This window comes from Aureococcus anophagefferens, assembly GCF_000186865.1.
Source record: "Aureococcus anophagefferens unplaced genomic scaffold AURANscaffold_2, whole genome shotgun sequence".
NCBI lineage: Eukaryota > Pelagophyceae > Pelagomonadales > Pelagomonadaceae > Aureococcus > Aureococcus anophagefferens.
The window spans coordinates 1,583,643-1,603,371 of record NW_008705562.1 but is presented as its reverse complement, the minus strand read 5'-3'; the positions used below and the strand labels follow the sequence as shown (position 1 = coordinate 1,603,371).

Genomic DNA, 19,729 nt, shown 5'->3' with positions numbered 1-19,729 from the left:
GGGCGGCTGCCGAAGAGCGCGCGGTAGAGCTGGCCCGCGCGGTCGCCGGGGCCGACGGCCTCGAAGTAGTCGCGGATCTCCGACGGCGCCTCCACGCCGTAGCGCGTGAGCGCGCCGATGGCCTCGCGCGCGTCCGCGGCCTCGCGCGACCTGAGGAGCGCGGACGCCAACCGCGCGTAGGTCGTCTCCGAGACCACGGTCCGCGGCGGCCCGGTCGTCGTCCGGTCGAGGGACCGGCGCGCGGCGGACTCGCGCGCCGCGGCGTTGGCCCAGTTCCGCGCGGTGCCGACGCGCGTCGCCAGCGCCGCGCTCACGCGGCCGTCGCCCGGCGCCTCGGCGTCGCGCGCGTCGTCCTCGAAGCCGGACACGAGCGCCGCGGCCGCGCGCGCGCCGTCGGCGTCGCCGACGAGCGCCGCGACGACCGCCGAGCGCGCCGTCGCGTCGGCGCCGTGGAGAGTTTCCAACTCGCGCCAGGCGCCGAGGGCGCCGCCCGCGTCGCCCGCGCGGCCGAACGCGCAGGCCACCGCCAGCAGGCTCCGGGGCCCTAAAGGCCGCGCGTCGCGGCGGACGACGTCGCAGGCCGCCTCGGGCTCGCGCGCGAGCGCGCAGCAGCGCAGCGCGCCGTAGGCCGCCTCCGCGTCGACGTCGCCGGCGAAGGCGTCGCGCCGCGCGGACGCGTCGACGGCGCGGCGCCAGTCGCGCGCCGCGCAGAAGACCGCGAGCGCCGCGTCGACGACGCCGGCGCGCGGCGCCGCGGCCGCCAGGGCCTCCGCCGCGTCCTCCGCCGCCAGGGGGTCACCGCGCCGCGCGGCGACCTCCAGGATCTCGAGCGCGGCGATCGCCGCGGCGTCGTCGCGGCGCTCGTCGCCCGTCGGCGCGAGCGCGGGCACGCGCGTCTCCGAGTCGGCGACGACCGCGACGGCCACGTCGAGCTGCAGCGCGGCGAGCTGGAGCTCCCGGCGCCGGAACTCGCGGTCCTCGCCGACGACGGCGAACGCGCGCCACAACGCGACGGCGTCGGCCGCCGCGGCCGCCGCGTCGTCCGCGTCGCCGCCGCCGACGACGGCCCGGGCCGCGGCGCGGACCGCGTGGGCCGTCGCGCGCTCCGCGGCGCCGATCTCCCCGGGCTTGCGCGCCGTGCCCCGGAGCTTCCGGCGGAGCGCGTCCAGCGCGCCCGCGACGTCGCCGTCGTCGCCCGACGCCTCCAGGAGCGCGTCGAGCGTCTCGTCGTCGAGCCCCCGCGTCGACGCCGCCCGCTCGTCGAGCGTCAGCCGCAGCACGCGCCGTCGGTCGAGCTCGTCGAGCAGATCCGTCGCCGCGTCGCCGTCGCCGCGGTCCAGCGCCTCGCGGAGCACGGCCCGGAGCGCGTAGGGCGCGGCCTCGTCGTCGTCGTTCCGCGCGCCCGGCCGCGCGTCGCCGGCGCGGCGCAGCGCCGCCTTCGTCGCCGCGAGCGCGACGCTCCGGCGCCGCGCGGCGTGGTACGCGCACGCGGCGACGGCACCGAGCGAGTCGCGGCGCGGCTTGCCGCGCGGCGCGCCCCGCGCGGCCGCCTCGGCGACGGCGAGCGCGTCGACGCGTCGCGTGTCGCCGTGCCTCGGCAGGAGGTCCGCGGCGGCGTCGCCGTCGTTTGCCGCGCCCGCGTGGAGCGCGGCGACGTCGTCGCGGCCGCAGCTCAGGAGCGACGCCTCGTCGTCCTCGGCCGCCGCGGCCGCCGCCGCGCGGCGCGCGCTCCGCACGAGCGCGCGGTTCAGGCTCCGCCGCGCCGCCGGCGACAGCCAGCGGTCGCCGTCGCCGTCGAGGAGGTCCGCGGCCTCGGCGAGCGCCGCGTCCTCGCGCGTCGGCGCCGCGCAGAGCGCCTCGACGAGGCGGCTCCGCGCGGCGGTGCCGAGGCTCGCGGCCCGCTTGCCGCCCGCGAGCGCGTGGTCGGCGAGGAGGCGCGCGCACGCGGCGACGTCGCCGCCGACCGCGCAGCCGACGGCGGCGGCCGCCGCGAGCTGCCGCGGCGGCCGCGCGCCGAACGCGGAGCGCGCGGCGAAGAGCGCGACGGCCTCGCTGGGCGTCGTCGAGTTCGCCGCGAGGTCCCAGGCGCAGGCCGTCAGCGCCGCGTCGAGCGCGCGCCGCTCCTCCTTGGTCCGCCGCGGGTCCTGGCGCTCCTCCAGCAGGCGCCGGCCCTGGGCGAGCGCGGGCTCCGTCGTTGCGCGCAGCGGCGCCGCCGCCGGCGCACGTTTGACGCGGCGCACCGGCGCCCAAGCCGCGGCGAGTGCTAGCACGAGGAAGCCACGCATCGCTGCGACCACTGCTGCTGCGAATCACTGCGACAACCCCTGCTGCGAATCACGGCCGCATCGATGTCACCACGCGGAGCGCTCGAGCCGCCGACCTGCAAGGTAAATGTCCTGGGTTGAATTCTTCAGTTTTTGGGCAGCCGCGCTCTGCGCTCGCAGCCATCCACGCTCGGGCTGCCGGTCTGTTCCGCCTCGCGAGGCGGAGTGGTCGTCCCCCGGCGGTCAGGATGGCGCGGGCCCGCGGCATGAGCCGCACGTCCGACGAGGTGACGTCCCTCGTCGCCGCCGTCCAGGAGCACATCAAATTCAAGCAGCTCGCCGTCTACTCCATCGACACGTTCTGCAAGGTGCTGGCCCCCCCGAACCCGCGCTGGCGCGAGTACATCGACGTGGCCATCGACATCGACGCGGCGTCGACCGTGATCCGCGTGATCAAGAAGCACCCGGGCAACGAGGCCGTGCTCATGGCGTCGACGCGGTGCCTGAGCCGGTTGGCCGTCGACGCGACGAACGCGACGATCATCGGCGAGGAGGGCGGCGTCGACGCCGTGCTCGAGTCCATGGCGGCGAACGACGGGTTGGACCAGGAGGTGCTGTTGAATTCCCTGAGCCTCATCGACAAGATGTGCAACCACCCGAAGTCGCTGGAGAAGATCGTCACGGCGCACATGATCGGCAACGTCGCCAAGGTCATGGAGGCCAACGCGGCCGACACGCAGGTCGTGAGTCTGTGCGCGAAGATTCTGGAGAAAATGACGCGGGCCAACGCGGGCAAGGAGGGGGTCCGCGCGGCCGAGGCGGACGGGAACAGCATCTCGACGCCGTGCCTCGCGCCGCTCGCGTCGATCGCGGCGACGAAGCGCTGCAGCGACGAGGACGCGGCGTCCGTCATCGACGTCGCCAAGGTGTTGATCAAGCTCATCGGCTACGACGACCTCGGCGTGGCGGCGTCGCTCAAGTCCAAGGGCGCGCTGAACACGCTGCTCGGCGTCCTCGGGGTCTACCCGGACGACGAGAACATGGCGCGCGTCGTCTCGAAGCTGCTCATCGTGCTCATGGAGGGCGGCATCGCCGAGCTCATCGAGCAGATCAAGGCCGGCGGCCTCAGCGCGGACCAGGTCGAGCGGCTGCTGCAATTGCTGTCCGCGCTCGCGATGGACGGCGACTTCGCGGACGAGATCGCCAAGAGCGGCGGCATCCTGGCCGTCATCGGCGCCTTCGAGGGCAACATCAGCGCGCGCGCCATGGAGGAGATCGTGCGCCTCATCGGGCGCCTGGCCCTGTCGTCGACGAATCTGGACGACATTTTGTCGTCGGGCGCCATCGAGAAGCTCGTCTTCTGCCTCCGGCAGCCCGCGACGCCCGTGGACCTCAAGGCGCAGATTCTCGGCGCCTTCAACAAGATCTCGACGCAGGCGAACACGACGGCCCACGTCGCGCGCTGCCCCGGCGCCGTCGACGCCATCGTCGGCGCGCTGGCCGCGCACGGCGCCGAGAGCGGCAAGGTCGCGCGCGAGGGCTGCAAGTTCCTCGCGGCGCTGCTCAAGGAGGGCGACGGCGCCGAGGCGGCGGCGGCGGGGCTGACGACGAGCGGCCTCGACGCGGCGCTGGCGGCCCTCGTCGCGGCGATGCGCGCGAACGCGGACGACGTCGCGACGCAGCTGGCTGTGTGGAAATCAAATCTTCAACCCGACTTCAATGTGCGCGTATTCGAATGTTTTGACACGAGCACTTCCGCCGTGCTTCGAGAACTTGCTGAGAGCAATCGATTCGTCCAAAAATCAGCCGAATCGACTTCGATTTGACCGAGCTAGAGAATTCTGAAGTTTGGCCCCGACGTCCCAGCTCACTGGTTGATTTGCACACAGGCAGCTGGCCGGCACGCGCGCGCTCGGCGCGCTCGGCGCGACGCCGTCGGCCGTGGAGCGTCTCGTGGCCTTCGACGCGGCGGCCGTGGTGCTGGCGAATCTGGTGAACCACGCCGCGGACGCGGAGCTCACGAAGGAGTCGCTCTACCTCCTGTCGACGCTCGTGATCGGCTGTGTGGAAATCAACCACTGGTTTGGGGGGTCCCCACCAAACTTCAGAACTCTCTAGCTCGGCCAATTCGAAGTCGATTCGGCTGATTTTTGGACGAATCGATTGCTCTCGTCAAATTCTCGAAGCACGGCAGAAAGCCTCGCGTCGAAACCGTTCGATTACGCGCACATTGAAGTCGGGTTGAAGATTTGATTTCCACACAGGTGATCGGCGCGCCGGCGACGGGCGCCGAGGCCGTGCGCGTCGGCGGCGGCCTCGACGCCATCGTCGCCGCGGTCTGCGCGCACCCCGACGACGCGTCCGTGCGCAAGGCGGCCATCGAGCTCGTCGAGTCGCTGTCCAACGACGCCCTCGTGGCCGCCAAGGTCGCGGAATTGCGCGCGTTCGGCGACAAGATCGCCGCGGGCGCCGCGAGCGAGCAGGAGGTCGCCGCCATCCCCCTGGCGGCCATGGCGTTAGGTGTGCTGGCCATGGTGCCGGCGAACGTGCCGCGCCTCGCCGCGAACGACGCCGCGACGCCCATGGTGCGCCTCATGGGCGCGGTCGCGTCGATGAAGGCCGCGGACATGCCCCACGTCGACGAGCTGCTGGGCACCTTCGCCGGCGCGCTCGTGGAGCTCGAGGCTGGCGACGAGAGCGGCGCGTTCCCCGACGACGAGGCGCTCGCGGCGGCCGTGGCCGTCGTGAAGAACCACACGGCCGCCGTCGCGGCCGTCGTGCCCGCGCTCAAGCTCATCCGGGCCATCTGCGGGCGGAACCACGAGGCGGGCCTGCGCAGCGGCGTCGTCGAGGCCGTGTCCAAGGCCATGGCCTACCACTGCGCGGGCGAGGACCTGACGGGCGAGGCGGCCGCGGACGGCGCGTTCGCGGCCGCGTGGAAATCAACCAGCGAGCTGGGGTATCCCCACCGAACTTCAGAACTCTCTAGCTCCGTCAAATCGAAGTCGATTCGGCTGATTTTTGGACGAATCGATTGCTCTCGTCGAGCTCTCGAAGCACAGCGAAAGAATTTGGTCCAAACCGTTCGATTACGCGCAGATTACGAAGTCGGGTTGAAGATTTGGAATCCACGCAGGTTCGCGGCCGTGCTCGAGACGTCCGCGGGCGCGCTCTACGGCCTGTGCAAGACGACGGAGGGCGCGGCCAAGGTCGGGTCGCGCAACGGGCCCAAGCCCTGCATCGCGGCCCTCGGCGCCTTCGTCGAGCGCGCCGCGGGCGACGAGGGCCTCCGCGACGACGGCGCGGTCGCCGCGGGGCTGCTGGACTGCCTCCGGGTCCTCGAGCGCGTCGGCGCGACGGCGCCGGAGGCGGCGAAGCAGATGTCGCAGCAGGGCGCCGTGGGCGCGCTCTTCGACGCCATGGACGCCAAGAGCGGCGACGCCGACTTTGTGGCCCAGTGCGAGAAGACGATCGGCGTCTTGGTGTCCGAGGAGGACGCGCTGGCCCTGCTGGCCAAGGTCAAGGCCGTCGACCTCGGCGCCGTCGCCGGCGGCGACGCCGAAACGATGCGCGACGCCCACGGCGACGTCGGCAAGCTCGGGCTCCTGCTCATGTGCGGCGACTTCGCGGGCGCGATCCGCGCGGCGCGCGGCGGCGAGACCATCGCGGAGCTCCTGAAGGCGACGGTCCAGGCGCCGGAGTCCAAAACGAAAGCGAACCTCGTGCGCGCCTGCATCACGGCCCTGGGCCGCGCCGCGGGCCGGGGGCTCCGCGTCGAGGGCGCGCTCGAGCTCGTGCCCGTTTTAGTGAAGGAGCTCCAGGAGAACCCCTCGAAGGACGTCGTCAACGCGATCGCGTCGCTCGTGAGCGACGCCGAGGTCTGCGAGGCCTTTGTGCTCTGCGGCTGCGTGGAGGCGCTCCTGCCGCTGTTGGACGACGAGCAGCTGCGCGAGCCCGTCTTCGCGTGCCTGTCGGCGTTCGCGAAGAACTCGGGCGACGGCGCGGCCGCGATCGTCCGCGGCGGCGCGTTGCCCTTCATCTGCGCCTACGTGAGCGACAACATGGCCGAGGCGCGCGCCGCCGTGGACCGGGGCGAGGTCACGGGCGCCTCGCCCGTCGCCGAGGCCATCCGTCTGTTGGCGAATCTGGCGGCGCACGGCGACGCGGAGACGCTGCTCGGCGCGGGCACGCTCAAGGTCATCGAGCAGATCTTGGACGCCCTGGGTTTAGCCCCGGACAAGGAGTCCATCGAGGCCGTCGTCGGGCTCATGAAGAATCTGGCCGAGCGCCACGCGGGGCTCACCGTCGACATGGTCAAGGGCACCGCGCGCAAGCTGCTGGGGCTCATGAACAATCTCTGCTCCTTGGACGACGTGGACCTCGCCGTGCCGGGCCTCGAGCAGTGCGCCGAGCTCTTGGAACTGCTGGCCATGGACGCGGACACGGCGCAGCGCTTCGCGGACGCGAACGCGGCGGACGTGCTCATCAGGGCAGCACAAGAGAGCGAAATTCCCAACTTCAAAGGCTCCGATCTCGGCCATTTTCCACTCGTTTCGGCTGACTTTTGGACGAGCGATCATCTCTCGGAACGGTCTCGAAGCGTGAATGGTTTTCCCGGAACGCGCGCGCGCGGAACACTCACGTTGAAGCGACGTTGAATCACCCTTTTGCTGCCCAGGTGCTCATCCGCGCGATGAACAAGTTCCCGAACCACATCGGCCTGGCGACGAAGTGCGCCGCGGCGCTCGCGAAGATCGCCGGCGGGGGGAGCGGGCTGGAGGCGATCCTGGCCAAGGCCGACGAGCTCGCGTACGCGTCCGCGTCGGGCGACGCGCAGGTTCTGGGCGAGCTCGCGGCGACGATGCGCCTCCTGGGCAACCTCGTGCTCCAGCCGGGCCTCGTGGACCAGGCCGTCGCGGACCGCGTCATGCAGACCATCGTCGGCGCCCTGGACCAGCTCTACGCGCTGGCCCCGTCCGACGAGCAGCAGGACGCGATCGCCGCGACGCTCGCGCTGCTCTCGCGGTTGATGAACGTCGAGGGCGTCGTCATCCCGGAGGATCTGGCCCTCCACTGCCTCCAGGGCGCCTTCGGCGAGGGCATGGGCGACGCGCTCAAGGCCGCGGCCTGCGCGACGCTCGGGTCGCTGGCCCGGGGCGGGCCGACGTCGATCCGCGCGATCGCGTCGTGCGGCTTGATCGCGCACGTCCAGTCCAACGCGGACAAGGCGTCGCGCGCGCGCGGCGGCGACGGCGGCCTCGCCGGCGAGGCGGCGTCGGCGTTGTCGACGCTGCTCCAGCAGGCGCTGAGCCACGCCGCGGAGCTCGCGGCGGACCCCGAGGGCGCGGCCGCGCTCGCGGCGCTCCTCGGCGGCGTCCGGGACCCGGGCCTGCTCGAGGACGCGCTCAAGCAGGTGCTCGGCGTCGAGGGCGGCGCCCAGGCCCTGCTCGAGGCGCTGACCTACATGAACTACGCCGGGGGCTTCGCGGGCTACGAGGGCTGCGCGGCCGCGATCGTCGCGGCGCTCGGCAAGCACAAGGACGCGGTCGCCGCGGGCGCGACCTACGTCGCCGAGGCCGTGCCCTGGAAGATCGAGCACGTGTCGGCGCTCTGCGGGTCGCGGAGCGTCCTGAAGCAGATGGACGCGCTGCGGCTCCACGACGCGTCCATGGCGACGGCCGACGGCGCGAAGCTCTGCTTCGCGGGCTACGAGCCGGCCTTCCTCGGCCTCGTCGCCGAGGACCTGGTCCCGGACGGCGGCGACGGCTCGCCGGGCGCGCCCATCGACGTCTCCGAGGGCGTGCCGGCGGCCCGGGCGCTCGCGGCCGCGGACCTGATCGCCAAGGCCGTCGCGCACGGCGACGCGGACGCGAACAACGGCCTCGTCCACTACGATCTACCGAAAGCCATGGTGAATGCTTTAAAATCGAAGCTGCGCCGCGGCGAGGAGCCCTTCGTGCAGAACGATTTGTACGCTTTAAACGGCATGGCGGACACGCTCGGCGTCGAGGCGATGAAGCTGAGCAAGGAGGCGATCCGATTGGTCACGGACACGGTGCGCTTCCACCCGAAGTCGGCCTACATCCAGGAGACCGGGGCGGCGCTGCTGGCCAAGCTCACGGCGGCCTTCGCCGGCGGCGCCGAGGAGCAGCTCGAGGAGCGGCTCAACGGCCTCGCGGGGTTCCACGCGGCGGCCGCGGACTGGCAGTGCATCGCGTCCGCGGACGGCGCCTACTTCTTCAACGGGGCGAGTCAGGAGTCGGCCTGGGAGCAGCCCCAGGCCCACTTCGCCTTCATGCAGGAGCTCGGCGACCTCGTGGGCCTCGTGGACCAGCTCGACGGCGACCTCAGCGGCATCGACCCGTCGTCCATGGCGGGCCTCGTGGGCTGCCTCGCGACGCACTCGCGCGACGCGGGCGTGCTCGGCCGCGTGGCCCACATCCTCGCGGCCATGGGGAGGGACGCGGGCGCGCTGGACCACCTCGCGGACATGGCGGGCCTCGAGAACCTCGTCGCGGCGCTCGAGCACTGCGGCGGCGACGAGGCCGTTTTGATGGACGCGTCGGAGCTGTTGGGCAACCTCGCCCAGCTCGACAAGATGAAGGCGCGCCTCGGGCTCCGGGAGTACGTCGCCGTGCTGAACCAGACGGCGCTGGACCACATGGCCAACGGCGTTTTAGTATTGCGCTGCCTGACGATTTTAGGCCACCTCGCGTTCAACAACGACGAGGTCATCGGCTACGAGATGGAGGTCAACGTGCCCTACACGCTCAAGTGGGCCCTCCAGCAGCACATTTTGGACGCGAAGCTCGTCGAGATCGCCGTCTTCACGTGCTCGTCGCTCTTGACGGAGAACGAGGAGCAGAAGGCCTACGTCTGCGACCAGCTCACGCCCGAGTTCGTCGAGGCGCTCAAGCTCTACGCGGCGGAGGCGTCCTTCTTCACGAAGACGATGCGCTGCATGGGCAACATGTCCATCGTCGACGCGTGCATCTTGACGATGACGGCCGCGGGCTCCGTGCCCCTCGTCGTCGCGGGCATGGACGTCCACATGGACGACTCCAAGGTGTTGCGGACGGCCGTGGAGCTCTTCTCCAACTTTGGCGCGACGGAGGACGACGACATGGACGAGCAGGCGACGACGTACCTCATCGACGGCGGCGCGATCGGCGCGATCAAGAAGGTGCTCGCGGAGCACGCGTCGGCCAACGACGCGACCCTGCTGACGGCCTGCTTCGACGCGCTCTACAACATCGGCAACGACGAGCGGGCCGCGCGCGTCGTCACGGACGGCGGCATCTGCGAGATGACGCTCGACTGCATCCGCCAGTACGACTTCAACGCGGGCCTGCTCCAGCAGTGCGTGAAGCTCATCTCGGTCTTGACCTACAACGAGTTCTCCGTGGAGCGGCTCACGGCCATCGGCACGACGGCCGCGCTGCTCTCGGCGCTCGCCGCGCACGCGAACGACGAGGAGTTCGTCGTCGACTGCATGCTGTCGCTGTCGAACCTGGTCACCGTGCCGGAGAACGCGCGCGTTTTTCTGGATAAGAGCCACCTCAAGGTCGTCTTCGAGCTGCTGGACGTCTACGACGGCAACGCGGAGGTCGTCAAGTTCGTGCTCATCACGCTCGTGCGCCTCGCGGCGGACGACGAGCTGTCCAAGGCGACGGCGGAGGACGGCATGTCCCACGTCATGCGGGCGACGTCGTCCTTCGTCGAGGACGCGGACGTGCTCAAGTTGATTTTTGAGCTCCTGGGCCAGCTCGCGTTCGTGCCGGCCAACAATCGCGCGCTCGTGTCCGCGGGCGGCATTAAGGTGCTGCTCAACACGATGGAGACCTTCGACGACGACCCGGAGCTCATCATCAAGACCATCACGACGCTGGACAACCTCGTGTCCGCGGACATGGAGTACGCGGCCGTGGTGTTGGAGCGCGACGGCGAGGGCCTGCTCAAGTCGTGCATCGACAAGTGGAGCCACGACCCGGCCGTCGTCCAGTGCGGCCAGACGGCTTTGCTGTCCATCCAGGCCATGCTCGCCCAGAAGGAGAAGGGCCGCACGAACCGCGCGGCCCTCTTCGCGCGCCTCGGCGACGACATGGACGCGTCGAAGCTCAAGACGGAGCGCCTGAAGGTCAAGGACGTCGACGTCGAGCCCACGGAGGACCCGCTCAAGAAGTTCCGCGAGTCGCTCAAGAACGGCATCATCTTCAAGGAGTGGAAGGACGGCAAGGCCGTGTCCCGCAAGCTCCTCGTCGGCGAGGCCTTCGACAGCGTCCTCACGCGCGAGGTCCGCGGCACGGGGGCCATCGCGACGCGGCTGCCGCTCGCGAAGATCCGCCGCGCGGAGCTCGGCAACGGCCAGGGCCACATGCAAAAAAGCCTACTCTCGAAGAAGCTCAAGCCGGGCGCCAAGCAGGGCAGGACAAGAGAGCGAAATTCCCAACTTCAAAGGCTCCTTTCTCGGCCGTTTTCCACTCGTTTCGGCTGATTTTTGGACGAGCGATCATCTCTCGGAACGGTCTCGAAGCGTGGATGCTTTTTCCGGAACGCGCGCGCGCGGAACACTCACGTTGAAGCGACGTTGAATCACCCTTGTGCTGCCCAGGCGCCAAGGAGGAGCTCTGCTTCGTCGTCAAGGGCATCAACGGCGACGACCTCCTCTGCGGCGAGTCGAAGACGAAGGCGGACGCGGCCTACGCGAAGGAGGCCCTCGAGACCATGCTCAACTGCGCCTCCAAGTGGCCCCACCGCCTCGTCTCCGGATAGAGAAGTGGGCGCGCTGCGAACCTTTCCCTCCCCGCGGCGTAAGGCGGGGGTCCCTTTTCGAGGCTTACATCATGGACCGGGCCAGGTCGAGGAGGCGCTTGGCCCGGACCTCCTGCGGGTTCGTCGCGAGCACAGCCTCGAGCAGCGGGATCGCGGCGTCGGCGTCGCACTTCAGGAGGTAAACCGAGGCGAGGTTGAAGGCGCTGGCCCTGGGAGCACGCGGGTCGTCCTTGTCCAGCGCGTACGCGCGCTTGCACCAGCGCTCGGCCTCGTCGAGGTCCGCAACAGCGCACGACTTCGAGTATATGTCCTGGTAGCACGAGCCGATCAAATTGGCTGTCGACGATTCCCGCGGATTCACGGCCCAGGCGCAGCGCAGGTGCTCAATCGCGCGCCGCTGGTCGCCGGGCCGGTCGCGCTCGTGGTAGGCCTTGCCGAGGTTGTACTCCTGCTCGCCATGGCTCGACCGCAAGCCTTGGCGCAGCGCTGCCTCCATAATGGGGATGGCGCCGTCGTAGTCGCCGTCCATGCACAGCATCATCGCTTGCTGGATGCGAGCCCCCGCGTTCTCGGGGTCCGCGGCGAGCGCCTTCGCGACGTACTTCTTCGCCGACTCCGTCTTGCCCTCGAGGAGCCGGTCATGGGCCCGAAGCGCGTTCATGTCGGCGCAGCCCCCGCCGACACCGGCCCGCCGCGCCTTATCGCGCGCGTGCGCCATCTGCACGCACACGAGCTTGTGCTCGGGCCAGTGGAGTTTTTGACAGGCCGGCGAACAGTACTTGGGGGTCTTGCAGCGCGCGCAGTTCTTGAGCTCCGTCTTCGAGTAGGCCTTCCCGCAGCCGTCGCAGATGGAAACATTCCGGTTGACGAAGGTTATGTCCTTATGACAGCGCGAGCCGGGCGCCGCGTCGTTGGGCGAAAGATTCTCGGCTTTCAGTGCGACGACGGCGCCCGTGTCGACGACGCGGACCTTTTTACGCGCGCCCTGCGTGCCGACGACGACGACCTCGCGGCCGTTGAGGTCGGGGCGAGAGCGAAGCCCGACTATGATTAAGTTGTTCATCGCGTGCGAGGCTACACGCTGCGGAGCCAGCCCAGATCGCAGCCGGGTCGATTTTAGGACAACGTTTCCCTCAATCAAATCTTCACCTTCCCTCTTGGAGACCGCAGCAAGACCTCAAAATTGAGTCATGGCAGCTCTCGAGGCAAGCCATGCAGTCGCAGCGCTCGCACAATCGCTCGAGGTCGCAGCCGTCGACGCCGACCGCGCCGCCGTGCTCGAAGCGCGGCGGCTGCGCAAGCGCGAGCAAAAGGCGGCGGCGCGCGCGGCGGCGGCGACGGCGACCGGAGCCGGTCCGACGATCAGCATACCGCAGCGACTGCTCGACGCGCTCGACGCGCTGCCGCTGACCGCTCCCTCGCGCGAGATTGCGCCGCGGGCCGACGTCGCGAAATGCTTCGACGCGCTCGTCGGCGGCCGGCGCAAGACGTGGCAGGCGAGCAAGCGCGCGACGCACCAGCTGCAGATCGAGTCGCTCGCGCGGCTCCTCGAGGGCCGCGGTCTATTGGGCCCGCGGGCGCGGATCGTCGAGCTCGGCGCGGGCAAGGGTCTCCTCGGCGCGGCGCTGCGCGCCGTGGGCCTCGTGGCCCTGCCGCCGGTGGCGCTCGACCGGCGCGCGTGCGCGGGGAACTACGACGGCGACGGCGTCCGCGTCGTCGCGGACCTGGCGACCTGCGACCTGCGCGACGCGCTCGCGGGCGTGGACGGCGACCCCGTGCTCCTGGGCAAGCATTTCTGCGGCGCCGCGAGCGACTTCGCGGTGAAGGCGGCGGCGCGGTCGACGCTGCCGCTCGTGTTGGCGCCGTGCTGCCACCCGCAAATCACGTGGGAGACCTACGCCGGCCGCGACTGGTTCGCGGCGCACGGCCTCGACGAGGCCGACTTTCGCGTCCTCCTCGACCTCGTCCTCGCGAGCAAGCACGCGCGCGTCGAGGACGCGCCGCGGTTGGCCGTCGACGGCGAGCTGTGCTGGCGCGCGGGGCTCCTGGCTCGGCGCGCGATCGAGGAGGGCCGCGCGGCCTTTCTCCGGGCGCGGGGCTTCGCCGTCGAGGTCGTCGAGTACGCGCCGTCTTCGGTGACGCCCGACAACCTCGCGCTCGTCGCGACGCCGGGACCGGCGCGAGCGCCGCGGCCGGCGGCGGGCCCGCGGCTCGTCCTCGACGACGGCTTTCCCGCGAACGGCTGCGCGCTCCACGTCAACCGCGCGCGCGGCTCGGACCTGCCGCGGCGCGTCGCCGAGTACGTGCTCGAGGGCCGCCGCCACGGCGCCGCCGCGGCCTGGGTCGCGCACGTCCGCTGCGACGACCGCTCCTCGGAGCCGCTCGTCGTCGTGTGCGGCGATTCGTGCGCCGCGACCCTTGCGACGCGCCTCGCGGGCGACGCGCGGCTCGCGGCCGCCGGCGTCGACATGATTTTGCCTTTTGCCCACCGCGCCGAGACGCTCGACGCCGCCGCCGCCGCCGCCGGCGCCGAGGGGCCCGCGCGAGTCTTCGGCTGGCCGCGGTCCACGGAGCGCGCCGCGGTCGTCGCGTGCGCCGACGCCGGCGCGGCCGTCGCGACGACGGGCCACGCGAGCGTGCTCTCCGTCGTGTCCTGCGACGCCCGCGGGTCGCCGCCGACGATCCTGTACTCGCGGCTGCCGGTCGCCGCCTGGGACCCGAGCGCGTGGCGCGCGGCCGCGACGGCGGCGGACCGGCCGGACCCGCGCGCGCTCTTCGTCGGCGAGTGCGCCGAGCGCCTCGGCGCGGACCTCTCGGGCGCGGTCGTCGTCGCGGACGACGCCGCGACGGCCGGGGCCTACGCCGCCCTCGTCGGCGGCGCCGCGACCGTCGCGACGGCGGCCCGCGACGGCCGCTGGACCTTTTCGAAGCCCGCGGTCACGGCGCGCGCCGTCCTCGCCTGCCTCCGCGTCCACGGCGACGCGCTGCCCTGCGTCGACGCCTGGCGCGCGGCGCGCGAGCCCGCGAGCGGCGCCCGGATCCTCGCGCGACTCCGCTTCGGCGGCCGCGTGCCCGACCGCAAGATGGAGCGCCTCTGCGCGGAGCTGTCCCGCGCGGCCGCGCGCCGCTACGACGACGTCCTCATCGCGCACCTCCTCGGCGACAAGGACCACGAGCGGACCTTGTCCATGGTCGTTCGGTAGCGCGTGGTCCTACGATGGGATTAGAAGCACGCGCACGGGTTCGCGTCGTTCCCCGCGCCCGGCGCGAGCCCCCCCTTGGGGAAGACGGGCCAGGCCGCGCCCGCGCGGACGAGCGCGCTCGCGAGCGCCGCGGCGTCCTCGAAGGCGACGCGCTCGAGGTCCGGGTCGCGCGCCAACGCGAAGATGGCGTCGGCCGTCGGGAGCATGCGCGGCGACGGCGTCCCCGCCGCGTGGAGGAGCTCGCGGACGCGCGCGGCGTTCCGCGCCTTGAGCACCTGGGCAGGAAAAGGGTGCGACATTCCCAACTTCAAAGGCTCCTATCTCGGTCGTTTTCCGCTCGTTTCGGCTGATTTTGGGACGAGCGATCATCTCTCGGAGCGCCCTCGAAGCGTGGGTGCTGATTTCGAAACGCGCGCGCGCGGAACACTCACGTTGAAGCGACGTTGAATCACCCTTTTCCTGCCCTGTTGAGCACGCGCCAGAGGTCGTCCGCGGGCGCCGGCCGCGGGTCCCGGGCCCAGGCGAAGGCGACGCGCGTGCCGCGGTGCGTCGCCGCGAGGGCCGCGGCCTCGCCGACGGCGAGGCGCCGGCGGTCCAGGGGCTGGAGCGCCGCGGGCCAGTGCGCCGCCGTCCGCGCGGCGTCCGCGGGGAACCCGAGCGCGGGCGGCAGCGTCGTCAGCGACGACTCGTCGTCGCAGTCGAGGACGAACCAGGAGAGCACGCCGGCGACGACGCCGCTCCTCGTCGCCGTCCAGGCCACGGACGCCGCGCCGCCGCGCTCCGGCGAGTCGTCGCCGACGAACGCCGCGCGGTCCCCGAGGTCGAAGGCCGCGACCGTCGCGGGCGCCGTCAGCGCGACCCAGGCGCCGCCCTCGACGACCGTCTCCGGCCGGTAGACGCAGCTCCCCGGGTCGTGGCCGTAGGGGAGCCAGGGCGCGGCGGCGTCGTCGTCGGCGAGCGCGACGAGGCACGCGCGGACCGCGCACCTCCGCGGGACGACCTCGGCGTCGGGCCGGAGCGCGTGGCGCCAGGCCTGGCCCACGAAGTGGAGCACGCGCTCGCCGAGGCCGCCGCAGTCGAACATCTCGACGAGCAGCGCGTCCGCGCGCTCGTCTAAAGGAAGCCCCGCGCCGAGCTCGCCCGCGTCGCCGACCACCACCTCGACGCGCTCGCCGTTGTCCAGGATCACGCGCTCGGCGACGGCCGCGAGGTCCGCGTCCTTCTCGACGCCCAGGATGCGCGGCGCGGCGATGTCCGGCGTCGCGGACCGCGCCGCCTTCGCCGCCATGAGCGACAATAACCCCGTGCCCGCGCCGTAGTCCACCACGAGAGCGCGCCGCCGCTGGGCGTGGGCGCGGATCACCGCCGCGGGCACAACCCGCGCGATGGCCTCGCGGAAGGCCGCGTTCCGCGGGCCGTCGCGGACCATGGCCGCGTGCCACGCCGGAACGACGAGCGGCGGCGACGCGCGCGCGGGCGCGGCCGGCGCGCGCCGGGGCGCGAAGCGCACGGCGGCGCCGTCCCAGGCCGCCTCGATCGTGGTCACGTCGCCGCCCCGGGGCAGGAGCTGCCACGCGTGCGGGAACGGGCCGCCGGCGTCGAAGTTCGGCTCCGCTAAAAAACGCTCGAAGCCCGCCTCGGGCCAGCAGACGACGGCGTAGTCGCGCGCGGCGTCGAAGTCGCCCGCGAAGGCGAGCGTCGCTCGGCCGCGGCCGCTGGCCAGCGCCAGGTCGTCGAGCTCGAAGACGACCGTCGCCGCCGACGCGAAGGCCACCGCGCCCGCGTCAAAAGCGGGCCCGAGGTCGCGCTCCGCGGCCCGGCGCGCGCCCCCGCCGTCGTCGAAGCCCGCGCGCACGGCCGCGTCGAAGGCGTCGAGCGTGATGGGCTCGTCGTCGCCGCAGTCCACGGGCCGGCTGCCCTTTAAAAGCACGAGCGCCGCGCACAGCCTCAGCTTCGGCGGAATAGTGACGTGATCCTCGTCGACGAGCCCCGCCCGGCGCAGCGCCCGCAGCGCGAAGACGAGGCGCCGGTTCACGAGGGCGCCGCCGACAAAATCCGGGTCCACCACCGCGACGCGCGCGGGCGCGCGGCCCGCGCCGTCCGGCGCGCGCGCCGCGGCCTCCGCGGACGCGGAGAGGACGTCGAAGGGCTCGCCGGCGTCGTCGTCGTCGTCGGCGACGCCCAACCTTCGCCGCGCGACGCGCCGGGCGACGCAGGCGGCCACGAGGTCCGCCGCGGCGCCGAAGCGCGTCGCGACGACGACGGGCGGCGCCGCCGCCGCGCAGCACGCGGCGAGCTCGAGGCCGCTGCCCACGCCCACGTAGACGACGCGCTCCTCCGCGCACGTCGACGCGATGGCGGCGTCGTAGGCGGCCCGGAGCTCGCGGCCGCGCGCGATCCGCTCGAACGCGCGCCGCGGCGCGGCGAGCGCCGCGGCCGCGCGCGCCTGCCAGGCGACGCCCCGGAGCATCTGGCGCGGCGGCCGGGCCCAGGGCCGCGGTAGGCCGCCGCGCGCGGCGCCGGAGCCGGACCGCACGCGCGCCGCGCCGTCCGCGCGCTCCGGCTCGTCGTCGCCTGGGCAGGACAAGAGTGCCAAATTCCCAACTTCAAAGGCTCCTCTCTCGGCCGGTTTCCACTCGTTTCGGCTGATTTTTGGACGAGCGATCATCTCTCGGAACGGTCTCGAAGCGTGGATGCTTTTTCTAGAACGCGCGCGCGCGGAACACTCACGTTGAAGCGACGTTGAATCACTCTTGTCCTGCCCTGGTCGTCGCCGGACCCGGACCGCCGCGCGACCGCCGCGTTCGCGAAGGCCTCCTCGGCCTCGTGGTAGCGCGCCATGGCCGCGAGCGCGCGGCCGACGGCGGCCCAGGCGTCGCCGGCGCCGCCCTCGCCGGCCTCGACGGCCGCGCCGGCCTCGGCGAGGCTCTCGCGGAACCGGCCGCAGCCCAAAGCGAGCGCGGCCGCCGCGAGGGGCCCCGGGCGCCCGTCGCCGCCCTCGCCGAGCACGCGGTCGTCGGCGTCGACGCCCCGCCCCGGCGGCGGCGTCCGGAAGGGCCACCAGGCCGCGCCCGCGCCGTCGTCGGTCGCGCGCGGCCGGTTTCCCTGCCGCGCGTCCCACACGTTGCGCGCCACATTCAGCAGCGGCCGCGTCGTCGCGTCGCGCTCGCCGACGGCGCTCGCGTCGAACTTGGCCGCCGCGCCCTCGGCCATGAGCGCGCCGACGAAGGCGTGCTGCGGGCCGAGCGCGGCCTGCAACCCCCGCATCGCCGCGAGCAGCGCGGGCAGGCACTCGGCGACCTCGCCGCGCCGCAGGCGCGCGCTCACGAGCCACGCGGCGCCGAGCGCCGCGCCGAGGCGGTCCGCCGGCGCCCGCAGCAGGCCCGCCCGCGCGCAGCACTGCTCCGCGTGGCGCACGGCGTCGTCGTCGCGGCCCGACGCCGCTAACAGCCAGGGGAACTCGGGCCCGGAGGCCCGCGCCATCTGGGCCAGGAGCGGCGCCTGCACGTCGTCGAGCTCCTGCCGCGCTTGCTCCAGCAGCTCATCGCGGTCGCAGGCGTGCATCGCGGACGCGGGGCAGCAGCCCCAGGCTGTGATTACGAAATGTTGACCTTCTCACAAGCACACCCAAACCTCTCGGACGATTAGCGTCAATATGGGCCTCGCGCCGCGCCACAGGCCGTATGAGGCCGCCTGTGACCCCCGCGCCGCTTCCGTCCGCGTCTACTAGTCCCTGCGCGGTCGCGTGCCACTTTTGAGCGCTGGAAACGGCGTGCGCGCGACGACGCACACGGCCTCGGAAACCGCCTGCGGGAGCGGTCGAGCAGCGGGCGGCGCTGGACGCGTCCGGAGGTCGCCGCGGGTCCGTAAACCGTCGCGGCGGTCCGTCCATGTTGCGCATAGGTGCGGCGCGCGTTCGACTGCGTCGGCCGAGGCCGTGGTCGTGGTGCGGCGCGCGGCCGAAGATGGGTCCCGACGACACGTTCGAGGCGCGGACCGCGGCTAGATCTGCGCGAGTTCCCGTCGGCGAAGTGGCTCGTGCAGCTCGTCTATCACTATGGGTGAGCCGTGGCCCAACAGATCACGTCAAATACGCCACATCGCCGTTCATGACCCCAGAACCCGTTTCGGCGGCGGTTTCGGGCGCCGCTCTGCGGCGGCCGGCGCGCGGGGGCCGCGGTCCGTGCCCGCGGACTTGATCGATTTCGCGGCCAAACATCTCCACGAAGCGACGGGGAACGACAGCTCGCGGGCGCGGACGACCTGCGACGCTCGGCGGACGCGAACATCGTACTCGGCGCAAACTCGCGCAACCGCTCGACGGCGGCTACGCGGCGCCCATGGGGGCGGCGGTGCGAGGATATGGGCTCCGAGCTCATCCTATCGATGGGCGAGGGCCGTGGAGCACTCATTAGCGCTGGACCCGACGTGCTTCTATGCGGCGTCGAAGTCGTACGTCGACGGAGACGGTCCTAGACCGACACGTTCGCGCGCGGCGCGCGGTCGCCGTTCGCGTCTAGACTTAGCGCGCGCGCGGCGGCTCAGAGGCCGCGGTCCGAGTGGAACCGCTTGTGGCAGTTGTGGCACGCGATGTAGTCGTGGCAGAGCGTCTTCTCCTTGTCGGCGCACGCCTTGAACTCCTCGAAGTCCCAGTTCCGGCCGACGATGCAGACGCCGTTCATGCCCTTCTCGCCCTCCTCCTTGAACTTGTGCTTGGCGCCGTCGCGCGTGTGGCACATGCAGAAGCCCGTCTGGTTCTCCTCGTCGCAGACGAGCGGGCAGTAGTGGCACTTGAGGCCCTGCTTGTAGGTCTTGAAGACGTAGGCGTAGTTCTCGTGCTTGCGCCGGTACTGGAGCTGGCCCTGCGGGCTCCGCTCCTCGAGCGGCCGGTCGCGGAGCGACTGCGCCCGCGCCTCCTTGATGCCGTCCATGACGTTGCACGTCAGGCACCAGCCGTCGCACTTGGACGCGTCGCGGACGCGGTGGCCGATGTCCGGGTAGGCCGTGTCGCTGCCGGGGCCGTGGGCGCCCGGGGGCTTGGGCTCGGAGTCCTCCGTGTGCTGGAAGGAGCAGATCGCGGCGACGAGGTCGCGCGTGGCGAAGTTGACGCCGCACGGGTAGTCCGACGCGCAGTCCTTGCCGAGGTACTTGGTGACCTTGAGCGCGAGGACGACCGCGTCACCCGCGGCGCGCGCGTTTGCCGTGCGCTGGGCGTAGAGCGCGCGGCAAGCCGCGCAAAGCGCCTTTCGGAGGGCCGCGAGCTCCGGCGTCGCTTCCTTGTCGCCCTCGAGCTTGAGGAGCGCGGCCTTGGCGTCGTCGTCGCGGCCCGCCGCGACGGCCTCCTCGTAGGCCTGCAGCGCCTCGTCGAAGAGGCGCCCGGCCTGCGCGTGGGCGTCGTTCGGCCGGAACCAGGACGCGTCGACGGGAAACGCGTCCTTCTGCCGCACGCCCTCGCGGCAGGGGCAGCCGGCCTTGAGCGCGCTGCAGACC

General features: G+C 72.2%; 2 protein-coding genes across 2 annotated transcripts in view; one reads left to right on the top strand and one right to left on the bottom strand.

Annotated features, from left to right (window-relative positions):
* Positions 1-11,036, top strand: part of AURANDRAFT_61218 (hypothetical protein) — a gene marked incomplete at both ends in the record, with an annotated part of 11,865 nt that extends 829 nt beyond the window's left edge. The window contains 6 exons of the mRNA XM_009035143.1: positions 2,512-3,954; positions 4,154-4,328; positions 4,529-5,223; positions 5,401-6,814; positions 6,943-10,747; positions 10,876-11,036. Of these exons, the coding sequence (XP_009033391.1) occupies positions 2,512-3,954; positions 4,154-4,328; positions 4,529-5,223; positions 5,401-6,814; positions 6,943-10,747; positions 10,876-11,036 (7,693 nt within the window). The remainder of the gene's footprint in view (positions 1-2,511; positions 3,955-4,153; positions 4,329-4,528; positions 5,224-5,400; positions 6,815-6,942; positions 10,748-10,875) is intronic.
* Positions 11,037-14,259: 3,223 nt separating this feature from the next.
* AURANDRAFT_61217 (hypothetical protein) overlaps positions 14,260-19,729 on the bottom strand; it is a gene marked incomplete at both ends in the record, with an annotated part of 5,930 nt that continues 460 nt past the window's right edge. Inside the window, 5 exons of the mRNA XM_009034806.1 lie at positions 14,260-14,514; positions 14,715-16,813; positions 16,981-17,829; positions 18,483-18,502; positions 18,806-19,720. Of these exons, the coding sequence (XP_009033054.1) occupies positions 14,260-14,514; positions 14,715-16,813; positions 16,981-17,829; positions 18,483-18,502; positions 18,806-19,720 (4,138 nt within the window). The remainder of the gene's footprint in view (positions 14,515-14,714; positions 16,814-16,980; positions 17,830-18,482; positions 18,503-18,805; positions 19,721-19,729) is intronic.